Genomic DNA, 13,518 nt, shown 5'->3' with positions numbered 1-13,518 from the left:
ATACCTGGACCTATTAGAATTCAGTGTGTTGTAGTAATAGTTAATGTTCGGTGTTTGCAAAAAAAAATGTAGTATAGCAATTTTTAAATAGCTAATTCTACCTTGATCATTAGATTCTTTCACACACAAGTGCAAAGAAAAATCAAGTTTAAAATAGCCAGTTTTCTGAAAATTCCCAAGTTGGACTCAAATATATTGAAGAGCAAAATTTTAAGGTGTATTTTGTAAAAAAAATTGTAAAACATTTTACAGTAGACTTATGGACAAAAAGATTAAATGCAAAATATTGTGTCTAAATGTTGTATGTCATTCTCTAGCTCGAGCTGCTGCTTTGGGCTTGGATTACCCAGGAGTCCGTGGAGCTCCTAACCTTTCTGGACCACCCCCCTATTCTGCTCAAAATCCCCACGCGCCTCACCACAGGCGCTCCCAAAACAACCCTCAACCTCCCGCCATGAACTATAACACGTTCTACCAACCACCAAAAGAATTTCCACATTTCCATCCTGCTGGGTATGGAAGTCACACTCGAGTCCAATCCAACCTTCTAAGCAGCCTTTCCCGGGGTGAACCACTGAACAGCCGCTGGTCCAATTTTGAGCAGGTCAAGCGTGTTGGCCCCCTAACAGAGAAGCAACCCCCCGGCCAGGATGACCTTGTGCAAAGGGCTTCTGAAAGTCACAAAATCCCATTTCCATTTGTCTACAACAGGCCGAGTGTTTCCGGTGATGCCCCTGTTCCAAACAGACATGGCGTAAGAGGAGCGAGTCGACTCCCCGTGCCCAATATTCCTGGTTTTGGTGTTTACTATGTGGTGTACCCCATGGGGGGTTCAAAGCCTTGGGTAGTGTACCCAGTGACCACTGAGGGGAGTCTGCCTGCTCCCGCTGAATGGAAAGGTATGGAAGACTGAACACGAAGCCAATAACCCCATATTACCATTAAGGGGGAAGTGAATAGTTATTGGATTGCAAGATTATCCATGGCTGATCCAGATGTTGTTTCAGGATTGAAGTACTACATTGTAACCTAATATACCTTTTTAATTGTTCAATGAATGCTGATAATCCTTACTTTGCAATTAATGGCATGAAAGAGAATAAATAATGCTTCCTCTCTTTTCTGTTGTTCATGATTCTGTGCTTGCATTCTGGGTGCTACCATAGTGCCATCTGTTGGTGCTGGAGTGCCCGTATCCTTTTGGCTCGGCTCACACACGGTTGTACACAGGTGCTGCTTAACAGAAGGTCAGCCTTTGACATGTGCCATAATCGCTCCACAATCTGCTGGGTGTAAGTGCAGTAGTGTGGATGTTATGTTGCCAGATAAACCTGCAGAGGTGCTGTGTCTGTGGAGGTCAAAAATGGAATGTAAGAGGTCCATGAAAGCAATCAAGATGGAAGTAAATAGTCAAGACATGGGGCCAAACACACTCTTTCGTCCACCCCTAGACATTTTATTTATGTAATTCTCTTTTTAGTCACTGTCAATTCCCTGGCACAGCTTTTGACACAAAACTTATATTAGTTTCTATTATAAGAATTATTTTTGTACAAAAATAAGAGCAATTTTATATTTTCAAATTACTTAAATGTGCACTATGTTGTAGGATATGCAGATGTCCTCCCCTTGTTGCCATGGTGACAGGAATGCGAGCTATAGGTGTTATCAGCTGTCCATGTGGAGTTTTACGGCCCTCAAAAGAAAGAGGACGTGATAGTGACAACGGAGACGCACTGAACTTTGAAAATAACTTTTCATCAAATGACTCCTTTTGGATTACAGAGAGAATCCTCTCCAAGAAAGCTAAAACGCTGAAAGACTATGTGGTTTTAATAGACAATCATCAGATTGCAAAAATGTGTCCACCAGATGACTTTACAAGTACATATTGTGTTATCGTGTTTTACATGTCATTTTAACTGTTTCATAACTTGTTTTGTGGACAATTTTACCTTTTTGTGTAACTCATGGCCTAAAGCCAGACCTCGTGTCCCCTTATCAGCTCTGACCCCAGCATGCATGCTGATTGGCTGAAGCCAAGGCGCCAAAACCCCCGCGGGGAAAGTCAGGAATGAGCAGGGAGTTACAGACTCAGTTCCATTCGAGTTTCCCTCGAAGCTCGACCCTCCATTCAGGGTCCCACCAGCAAGGCCCATGACACCGGGCCTTGGGAGGCTAGCTAGGCCTGGGGCCTAGCTAGCGTGAGCAATGCTAAAGCTACGGGACAAAGATTTTTCCAAGCGACATGCCAGCAGAAGCTAACGTTTCCTCCCGGAACTAAGAAACCTGTGCCCGTTTTTGAAAAAGTGATTAATACTGCATCATGCAAAATCAAGCAAGGACCTTTTGCAACTTTTCAAGTCCACAGCCTTTTAGAACAGCCACCTCCATGGAGCAGCACTACGGTCTTTTCATTCGGGAACGCCTCAGAGCCAAGGAGAACGCAGAACGCAGAACCTGATCCAGTCCTTCTTTGGCCAGAGAACGTTAGAGCCGAGCTCCAGAGCAGCCCTGGACGCGTGGACTGAGCTGCAGCGTGACCCCACGCAGCCCCTTGGACCCCACGCAGCCCCTTGGACCCCACGCAGCCCCTTGGACCCCACGCAGGCCCTTGGACCCCACGCAGGCCCGTCTCCTCAGGATCACAGCTTCTGGTTCCGTTCTTATGAATGCACTTCACAGGCTGAATTTCATCTTGGACTTAACTCTAACACACACCTAGATACATCTAGAACCATCATGTCTAATGTATTCCATCTGTTATCGACTCATGTCGTCATTAAATCTTCATAACCCACATTTGGTAAAGTGTTCATTTCCAGAAAAGGGGTCAATGTCACGGTTACGTTCTCAAACCTTTAGATCAACGAGCAAATTCATTTCTAATTAATTGAGATCTGATTATAGTCATTAAAATTGCTGATTATCCGGCTGGTGCCCCATTCTTCTCTTAAAATATGATTCAAACTTACCCACACTTAGGCAGTGTGTCATGTTTGAATTCTTGAACAATTCTTTAATCAATATCAACCTTGAATGCCCCGCCTCCTTCACAAGTGGGCGGACATTCATGACCTTACAGTACTTGTACTAGTATGTTACCCGACAATGTTAAATGTCTGATGCGTTGAATGTTCCACAGAATGGAATCAAACAGTTCCCACATTCACGCTCACAAACACACTCTTTCATACACCAGCATACATGGACTCTGGAGGCAAGGTGGATGAAGTGTCTTGCCCAAGGCCACAACAACAGTATGCACTAGCGCCCCACTGTGGCACCTGGTAGTCCCGTATTCCCATCCAAGTACTAACCAGGTCTCCATCCTGCTTAGCTTCCGAGCACTGACGAGTTTGGGCATTGACAAATTGGTATGGTCACAATTAATTTGATGAATTGATGATTATGTATTAAATAAAAGCAATATAAATTAGGTTTAATGCTAACAGAAATATTATAGGGCACCTTTAAACTTCATCTATCCATTTCCAAACTCTGGTCTCTTGTATCAGCTGTATTTATTTCTTTACCTTATATACGTCTGCCATATAAGTGGAAACGCTTCTATCTCAGTGTCTTCTCTGTGGCGGGAGACTAACAAAAGAGATGTTTTACTGACATCAGTGTTGCAAAGACATAACAGTTTCCTCTATGGTTTTTACAGGGAAAATTGCACATTGATGTTGCATGCTCTGCACATGGTAACGTTTGTGTTGCTGGTCGAGGTATTGTAAATGTCTTCAAGATTTAATTGTCAGTGGCTCAGTGGTTAGAACATCATAACACAAAAATCTGAGTGTTTATCTCTAGAATGCTGTTGTGTCACATGAGTAAATGGTGCTGGTCAAAGCATGAGATTCACTTCCACTACAAGTATAAGTAAATGAATAATGCATGTAAATTACCCATAAATATGCATATAACCATTTTCTTGTTTGGATTGTATAATTTATAGGATTCATGCAAGTCGTTTCTATACTACTTTAACCACCTACACAAATATCTATTGCCAATTTTAGATACGTGAATGGCTTGAGTTACATCAGAAGTATCACAGCGATCTTCCAAAAAGTTTAAACCTGATATTGAGTCATCAAACCTAACTTGTCATCATGCTTACAATATATGTATTTAACATTATAAATTCACTTTGTGTGTTGTCATGACCTTCACAGCCACTGTAGTTTATTATTTTATTTCCGAGCGAGACAGGAAACACAGCCGGGGAATATTAATGGCCGCCGCATGCAGCTCCACACGTCAAACGGCTGGACTTTGATTCCTTGCCGTCTGAGCGAGCGAATCGGGGCTGAGCGCGGAAGGTTATTCACTGATCAACACATAAATCAATCAATCAGGAGTCGGCCAGAGGGAGCTGGCCCAGAGCACCCGGGCAGAACTAGAATAAGCATGTGAGTGGCAGAACAAAGTAAGGCAATCAACTGTTTATGGGCAGCGTGCAGAAAAGGCGCCATACATCACTGGGCTGTGTCAAAATCTGTGGCCAGGGGGAAAAAACAGAACGGGAGAAGCTAGAGCGTGTTCAAAAAGAGAAGAGCTGACTGGAACTATCTTTTTTTTGTGTGAAATCTGTCAAACTAAACTAAAATAAAATCCTCCATAAATCAGTTGTTCGGAGCTGGAGGTTGTCAGCTACATTCTACCTACACACTCGACACTCTTGTCCGCCTCCTTACCCCCGATCCGCGGTTTAATGACCTCAATGCAAAAATATATGGAGATTATGGAGGTTATTGGTCGCAACCTGAAATAAACCCAAGCTATCTTTAACCTTGATTACCATGTGACATATGGCAGGTTCTGGTGCCATTAGGTTTGTCAAAGATTTGAATTTGTCTAATTGTGCGAGATGCGTGTCATGCACAAGAACTGTCGATGTATTTTGGACTGTAGAAAAGTTGGCTTCGGGGACGGTCAAAATAAAGTCTTTCCTTTACATCTCAAAGGGGAACTTTTGGTCTGTCTTGATTGTCAGTGAAGCAGGAGTCCAGAAATGCACAAAACCTAATCACTAATAAGGCTTTGGTTCAGGTTTATACAACATAAACTGCATTAACACAAATTTGAATAAGGGTTCAAAGGTTCCGGGGTAAATTAAACCTTATTTAAAGTTAAATTAAAGTTACAGAATGCCACTTTCTCCGTGCAAAACATATTTCTATTTTTTGACAGGCAGACAGGAAAAACAATTAGTAAATTAGAAACATGCAGGTGGAGAAGTGGTCAGAGGGAACCACATTTCTGCCAAACATTCCCAGGGCAGCTGTGGCAACAATTGTACATTGTCATTGAATGGGGGAGAGCGCTTATTGTGGGTATAATGTGAAGAAAATCTGAAGTCCGAGAACACTTCAAGAATATCTTTCTCACTGATAAAACCTGTATGTTTCACTCTATTGTACCGTGAGGTGAGAACAGGTGTAATTGGCACCTCTTAGACCAGGCCAATTGGGTCATTTTTATGTGTTCTTGAGTCGCACGCTGAACTGTTTTAGTAACTCTGGTCATTAAAATGAAAATAAACTTTCCAATGACATTCAGCTTTGTGCGTGAGTCGACAGAAATGGGGAATATGCCATTTTGGAAGTAAATGTGCATGTGGTAAAAGGTCTCTGTTCTTTATCATCAGCAGGCTGCGTGCACAGAACTTGTGCTTGTCTCAGCACTATTAGTAGCTTCAAATCAGAACTGTCAAATAAACATAGACATAGAACATGAAACATAGAATACAAAGGAATTCAGTGGCCCTGTCCCAATACTCGAACTACGTACTTGTCTCAAGTGTACATTTTCTGAAAGTGCACAAGGTGTGCAAGTGCACAAGGGTCTACACTTCAGAACATTCTGCAGTAAAGAAAGACGTAACGTAAACACAAAGCCACATCTCAGTTATTCATTTGCTGAAAAGGCCACAGGCTTAAAGTTTTTACAGCGTTAGCTGGACAGTCACAGATTTATATAAAATATAATTTTAATTGTTAAGACATTCCTTTCCATTGTATCCAGTTAGCGCTTGCTGCTAAGTTGCTAAGGCAGAAGCACAGCACTGTTAGAAAACATCACAATGAAATGCTTTGAAGAAGGTACTTTCCTGAAGTCCACACTTGCTTGAAGCCAGTGGTGAAGTGCGGATCAAAACATTCTGAGAAGTGGGACATGTGCACGTCGTGAACGTTGGGACAGGGACAAACATATTCTTAAGGATTTTTATAGTTACACAGTCTTTGTTTCCATGTTTTCATGGCATCCACTCTCAGGTGAGATTGTGTCGATAAAATTGGAACACAACACAAGATTGTTTGTGTCTCAATGTTGCTAATGCTAATCAAACTTAAAACTTATATTGTACATTCAATGATTGATTAAAAGACAATTAAGGACAAGTTTATTTTTTTAAGACACAAAGTACAAAATAAACCATTTTAAATTTAATAAATCAATTTGTTTTAGGTTAGCATCAACACTGAAGCATAAACAATCAGGTTTATTGTGTTTTTTTTCTATAATTAATTTTATGATTGAGAGACCAGCTGGACAGAAGTTACAGAAGCTTTCTGTAGGTCGTGCTGCAAGACTGAGGGGACATTTGTGAAAAGACAAGTCACATTTGCTTAATCGTGTGGTTGGTTATGAAATACTGAAAGGGAGTAGTAAAAATATTGTGCAAGATAATTTAGGCAAGGCAAGGCAATTTTATTTGTAGAGCACATTTCATACACAAGGCAATTCAAAGTGCTTCACAGCAGGAAAAATGCATTCAAATCACAAAGAAATTACAGAAACAGAAATACAATAAAATTAACTAAATTAAAAATTATCAATCCAACTGATTTTCTAAACTAATAAAATCACAAACAAAAGAGAAAAGTGCAAAGAAAAAATCCTTTCAGTCATATGCGCAGCTAAACAAAACTGTTTTTAGCTTAGATTTGAACATTGTCAGATTAGAAGCCTGTCTCACATCTTCAGGAAGACTGTTCCAGATTTTAGCTGCATAAAACTGAAACGCAGATTCCCCATGTTTTGTCCTGACTCTGGCACCAGCAGGAGGCCGGTCCCTGAGGTCCTCAGAGTCCGAGATGGTTCATATGGTACTAACATGACCGAGATGTACTTTGGTGCTAGGCCATGGAGAGACTTGCACAAGCAGAGCTGCTTTAAAGTCTATTCTCTGAGCCACAGGAGCCAGTGCAGAGACCTGAGAACAGGACTAATGTGATCATACTTCCTGGTTCTAGTCAGGACCCGAGCAGCAGCGTTCTGGATGTACTGCAGCTGTTTTACAACTCGTTTGGAGAGGCCAGTGAGCAGGCCGTTACAGTAGTCTAATCTACTGGAGACAAACGCATGGATAAGTCTCTCTAAATCTGGTTTTGACAGTATATTTTTGATTTTGGCAATGTTTTTTAGATGGTAAAAAGCTGCTGATGTTATTGATTTGACGTGGCTATTAAAGTTCAAGTCTGAGTCCATTATTACCCACAGATTTCTAATTTGGTTTGTAGGTTTTAGAGCGAGACTCTGGAGGTGACCGCTAACACTTTCTCTTTGTTTCTGTTGGCCAAAAACTATTATTTCAGTCTTGTCTGAGTTCAGCTGGAGAAAGTTGTTTTGCATCCACAAACTGATCTGTTGGATGCAGTGACAGAGTGAATCTACTGGTCCATAGTCACCTGCCGATAAACATAGATCTGAGTGTCGTCTGCATAATTGTGATAGGACACATTTTCACTGCGTATCAACTGACCTAACGGCAGCATGTAGAGGTTGAACAGAAGGGGACCCAGGACTGACCCTTGGGGCACTCGACAGGTCAGGGTCATGTGGTCTGAGACACAGCTACCAATTTCAACAAAGTACTTCCTGTCTTCCAGATAGGACCTTAACCAGTTTAGGGCAGTGCCAGTGATGCCCAGTCCTCAAGTCTCTGTAAGAGGATCCCATGATCGACAGTGTCAAAAGCAGCACTCTGCTTTTCAGATCCAACAGAATTAAGACTGAGGCTTTGCCCGTGTCAGTGTTCAGGCTGATGTCATTTGTCACCTTGACAAGAGCAGTCTCAGTGCTGTGATGAGGTCTAAAACCTGACTGAAAAACATCAAATGAGTTGTTTATTAAGAGGAAATCTGTGAGCTGTTGGTAAACAACCTTTTCAAGGACTTTGCCCCAAAATGGCAGATTAGAGATGGGCCGGTAATGACTCAGTACTGCCGCATCAAGACTGCTCTTCTTTAGGAGAGGCTTTATGACCTCAGTTTTCAAAGACATTGGGAATGTTCCAGATTGAACCGCCATGTCACATTAACATTTGAAATAGTTACCCTCTTTGTAATTATGAGATCTAGAGTGTGTCCTTTGCTGTGGGTGGGGCCTCTCACATGCTGAGTAAGACTGAAGGTTTCAAGGACAGCATCAAGCTCTTTAGCGTTTCTGTCACAAATATTATCAACATGCACATTGAAATCACCTGTAATGACCAAACCATCAAAGTCTGTGCATACGACTGAAAGCATCTCAGTAAAATCATCAATAAAACTTTGGCAGTGCTGGGGAGGCTTGTATAAAACAATGAAGAGAATGGATGGAGACCGTTTTAGCTCCATTTTAAAGGATACATACTCAAATGATGAAAACACCCCAAAAGACAACCTGCGGGTAATTATTTCATCTCTAAAGACAGCACAGACTCCACCCCCTTTTTTGTTTTCTCGTGTTTCAGATTCAAACTTAAAGTTGGGTGGAGCAGATTCTATCAGAACTACATTTCCTGTGTTTTTGTCAAGCCATGTTTCAGTTAAAAACATAAAATCAAGATTATAAGAAGAAATAAAATTATTTATTAAGAGAGATTTGTTACATAAGGATCTGACATTTAGCACAGCAAGTTTCAGACTAGTTTCAGTGGGACTGGGCTTTATCTTTTCACAGGGAATATGAATCACATTTCTCAGATTGGGCCTGACTCGCATTTTGTTTTTCCATCTGTGTGATGATGTGACTACAGAAATAGCACTAGGGGGGGCTCTTTTTACATAGAGCCCCGGGTTGGTTTGATTTTTAATGTGACAATAAGTCCCGGCAACGCTGAGACCCAGTGCATCCTAGCTATGGGAGATACCAGGTGAAAGGCGAGGTTGGATGGGTGGTGGGGCTTTTGTAGCCAAGGAGAGTTTGGGACCAGGTGAGAGGCGAGGGGGGATGGGTGGTGGGGCTTTTGTTGGTGTAGTCGGCTTGTGCAGGGAAGAGTTGATAAGTATTGACATAGCCCTTGCTATATTGGGCGTGAGTGGAGCCATCTTAATGCCTGATTTGATCAGACTTTCAAAATGGCTGGGAAGGCCCATGGGTTGAGAAGGAGAATGATGAATCTTTAGTGGGAGTAGATGTTGCAGGGGGAACCCAGGGCTGGTGTGAAGGCAGGGGCGATGACAGGGATGTTGTTGGGCTTGTCACAGATGGGTCCAAGGCCTTTGAAGATTGTTCCTTTGCCGGAGGCGGTGGAGATGAATGTGGAGCAGCTGGAGCTGAATCCTTTGCTGGTGGTGGTGGAGCAGCTGCTGATGAATCCTTTGGTGGAGGCTGAGGTTGTGGTGTTTTTGATGTTGAAACATTGGCTTGGTCTCTGGCTGATGGAGCAGGAATTCTTCTCTCATTCCTCTCTTCTCTAACTATCTGCTCAACTATCTGAGCAGGTTCTCTGTCAGCACCCTCACTCCACCTCTGCATAGGTGGGGGCCATTTCTCTTAAACAGGTCCTCTCGTTTCCAGAATAGATAGAAGTTCTCAATGTAGTGTAGTCCTCTCGGGGAACACTCTTTGGACAGCCATGTGTTCAGCTGAAGAAGCCGGCTAAACTTGTTTATCCTCCTGTCGATGTTTGGAAGAGGTCCACTTATGAATGTTGTGATTTCCATTTTATCAAGCACGTCGAATAACTTCAAGAAGTCTTTTTTCAAAACTTCAGTCTGTTCCCGCTGCATGTCCACTGCACCCTGTTCCCGCCGCATGTCCACTGCACCCACGTGCACAAATTTACAAAACCAATGCCATTAGTTTAATGAAAAAAACAGTCCGACAAACAAGTACTATGTAAAGCATATCCGTAAAGTCCTCATACCGCCCTGTCGTAGCACAGTATATTTGCTTTTCTCCAGAACTCATTGACTTATCAACAGTGCCAGGTGATAAACAACATTGCCAAGCACAAAAGTCAGCTCTCACCTACAGTCACAGCCCTCTGCATCCTATCGCCATGTAATTGGTTCCTTAAATAAAGTTCAAAGCCATTTACTTTTATACGCAAGGCCAGTTTGTGTTCTCATCTCACAACACTCGGTTTACTTTTTATGTCGGCCGGATCACTGTCCAAAGACCAACACATCATTAAAGTTTATAGAGCTTATGAGAAAAGAGTGGCCTTTCAACTGGCTGTCTAAAGCATTTATAGGCCACAAAAGTTTAGGAGCTTTGGCTAAAAATCAGATGAAAAGATTTACATACCATGCATATTGATTGACGAATACGCCCTAATTCAACTGAGTGCACATGCAGGCTTACTAATCTTTGACAAACTCATTTTTCTTTTAATGTAGAGTAATAATATATGTGAAAACTGCTGTCGAGGTATGTGGTCTAATGCTGCCTTTTACGTGTGTTTGGTTCAAGTGCTTTGTGGTGGTGACAAAAAAAACGTTTAAAAAAAGCACAATATATCTTGAGAAATATACATATACAAGTAAACTCAAGTGAGAAAATAGACTCCAGATCGCTCAGGGAGAAAGCAAACAATACTACATTTAAGTTGAAAAACCAATAGAGTTGCAACTTTTTCAACTTTATAATTAAGTGGGCATCAAAATAACTTGTGTGTAAAAAAATATGTAAATATTGTAATTATTTTGCTGCTGTCGGCCATGGTAAGAGGTCAAAGGTTATTTAATCTCAGCGCTCATGAACGCCGTAGCAATTACGACGTTGTCCAATTTCCCAATCAACAAGTGGCATTTACCATAATTCCCATTGCGCATGAAGGCGACATGAGCTACTTTCAGGTTTTTAATGTAAGTATTAAAGTATTATTTAATTATTTAATGTAAAGTATTATTTATTTATATATTTTTTTTAATCTGTCTTTATAACTGTCTTCTGTCTTTTTTAATGCTGCATGAAACACTTTGCTGACCAATATTTTCTTTACCAGAGAATTTCTCTGCAGAAACAGTGGGTAGTTTGTTCCAATACACGGACAAACTATTTACTCAAGTCCCAGTAGCCAACGCAATCCATCCAACAACATGTTTGTGAGCAGTGGGAGGAAGTGGAAGTACTTTGAGGGAACCCGCGGACACACATGGAGGACACAAACACACCCAAACCTTACTCTCACATTGCAACATACTTATTGCTTGAACACAAAACTTGTGTCCTTGTACACTGGCCTATTTTATGTGTGGTGTCCCTGCTCTCCTTGTCCCACACCTGGCCTGGGAAAAGCTGGCTGTAGCCTGCCAGCACTACTGACCTGTGGTAAAGGGGAAATCAATAGTCAATTCCATTTTGCAGCGGCGGGTGACAGGTACTAGATAGGAGTGGATTGGGTCCGTGTAAGGAGCAGCGCCGTGAGTCTGAGCCGGTTTGACCTCACCTATCCGTCTCTGGCCTGTTTTCTGTGCGTCTCGCTGTCCCCAAACGCTGTCTCCTTCTGGAAATAACTTGGAACTGCACAGAAAGGACACTTGGAAGCAGCCATTGAACATAAATACAGTGTGTGATAGAACCAATACTTTTTTTTTGAGGTGAACCAATTTCTGTTTTAGCATGCACAGTTTAAAATGCACAGGAATGTCTAAAAATCCTGTGTAGGTTTTTTTTATTTTCAATTTAGCTTTGCCCAAATAGGATATCCACAGACTGAGCGGGCAGCCTGAACATGTTGACTACTTTTCTATCATGGACGAACGAGGGACTACACCAACTTGTTTCTATTTCAACATACAGCTTGTTTTGCATTCAGGAGGCCTATGTGAATGCAAACGTTAACATCCCAGATCAGCATACTGCGATATTACGGCAGTTGTTATTGTAAATGTGTAACACTGAATGGAAGAGGTTTTTTTCCAGAGGTGAATAATGCTTGGTTTGTTCGAGAAAAAAATCTCAAGAGGAGACTGCACTCTACGCTCAGAACAAGAACCGTAATCAAATGCGTTGACGCTTCATCAATTCTAGCCTCCGGGCCTTCAGCTAATATTACTGCTCACTGAAACATAGCATGTAATACCCAATGGAAGCAGGGCATTTCCTTCATTACCACTGATTAGGAAAAAAAAAGAACTTGCGAAATATGTCTACATATGATAACCGGCTAAAGTGTTTTTAATTAGCGATCGTATTTCTACTCTCCGGATGACTCTTATTCATAAATCTACATTTAATTCCGTCTCCAGCGTCCTCTTGGTGCACGCTTAGTTAGTATCATTACATTGGAGCAGGAAAAGTTGTGTGGGTGGGCTCGCTGGCACACCTCACGCACTCGAAATTATGCCGTCGCAAGAGAATCATTTTAGCATTTAATAAGCTAATAAATGTGATATGGCAAGTAGTTTCTAGTGCCCTTGGGGGAAGGGGGGGTCAAGATGCAGTTTACAATCTAATTTAAGAGCTTGCTCTATTACCTTGCTGACAAAGGGGACAAGAATATGTGTTAGCAAAAGTCGTGTGAGGTCATGGTTCCAAGACTTATTGCAGTCCCGGACAAGGCTTTCCATAGTTATGTTAGAGGGCATTCTGCAGGTGTATAAAAAAGTAAAAACGTCATAAATAGTTGAATAGCGGATATTCTTTTCTCAAGACTGGACTCTCTGTATTTGATATTTCACTTTTTAAAGGTTCTATATTGTATTTTTCAAGCTTTTTCGTCCATTTTTACACCATGTCTCGGTATATCACAGAATATAACTTTAGTATGTGTATATAAATCACATATCGTCAACCTAATTTTTACAATTCAATAAGTAGTGCACATTGGCCCCTACCTGTTTGAGTGAAGTAGTTTTAAAGGTCCCATAACATGCAAACTTTTCAGAGCTTTAACCTTCTTACATTGCTATTTGTGCTTCATATATGTACCCAGAGTGTTTTTTGATTGATTCCCGCAGTTTTTAGCTATATTACAGACTATCTCCTTTCCGCGAATCTCCAAACTGACGGGCGGTGGGGCAAGACCGCGTCATAACCACAAGCACGCGTCATCATCCCCCCTTTATTTAGTCTCAAAGTAGACTCTTTCTCACTCACTGGCGCGGAGCGGCGCACCGCGAAGCTTACAGCTGTGGGGCACACACTACGTCACGGGTGGGCGGGGCACACACGCGCTCTGAGACTACGTCACGGGTTGGGCGGGGGAGCCAGATCGCTCTTCGCAAGGGTGGGGGCGAATATCAAACCAAGCCGTTTGCATTTCCGGGTTGGTGAGGGGGTCCAAGGTCTGGA

The 13,518-nt window shown here is 41.9% G+C and overlaps 1 protein-coding gene across 2 annotated transcripts in view; it reads left to right on the top strand.

The window, feature by feature from the left end:
- Positions 1–13,518, top strand: part of LOC140374132 (uncharacterized) — a 181,185-nt gene that overhangs the window by 909 nt on the left and 166,758 nt on the right. The window contains exon 3 of one of the 2 annotated variants that reach the window (XR_011929069.1): positions 318–725. Coding sequence is in view for 1 of the 2 variants with exons in the window: in XM_072460937.1 (XP_072317038.1) it covers positions 318–913 (596 nt within the window). In the remaining variant the exon portion in view is untranslated. Of the gene's footprint in view, positions 1–317; positions 1,119–13,518 lie in introns of those variants that run through there. The other variant, XM_072460937.1, reaches the window with a different exon arrangement.

Source organism: Eucyclogobius newberryi, unplaced genomic scaffold (assembly GCF_026437365.1).
Source record: "Eucyclogobius newberryi isolate DKJ021-1_F unplaced genomic scaffold, fEucNew1.0.hap1 SCAF_3, whole genome shotgun sequence".
Taxonomy (NCBI): domain Eukaryota; kingdom Metazoa; phylum Chordata; class Actinopteri; order Gobiiformes; family Gobiidae; genus Eucyclogobius; species Eucyclogobius newberryi.
Note: the sequence above shows the minus strand (reverse complement) of the source record. Positions and strands in the feature narration are given on the sequence as shown.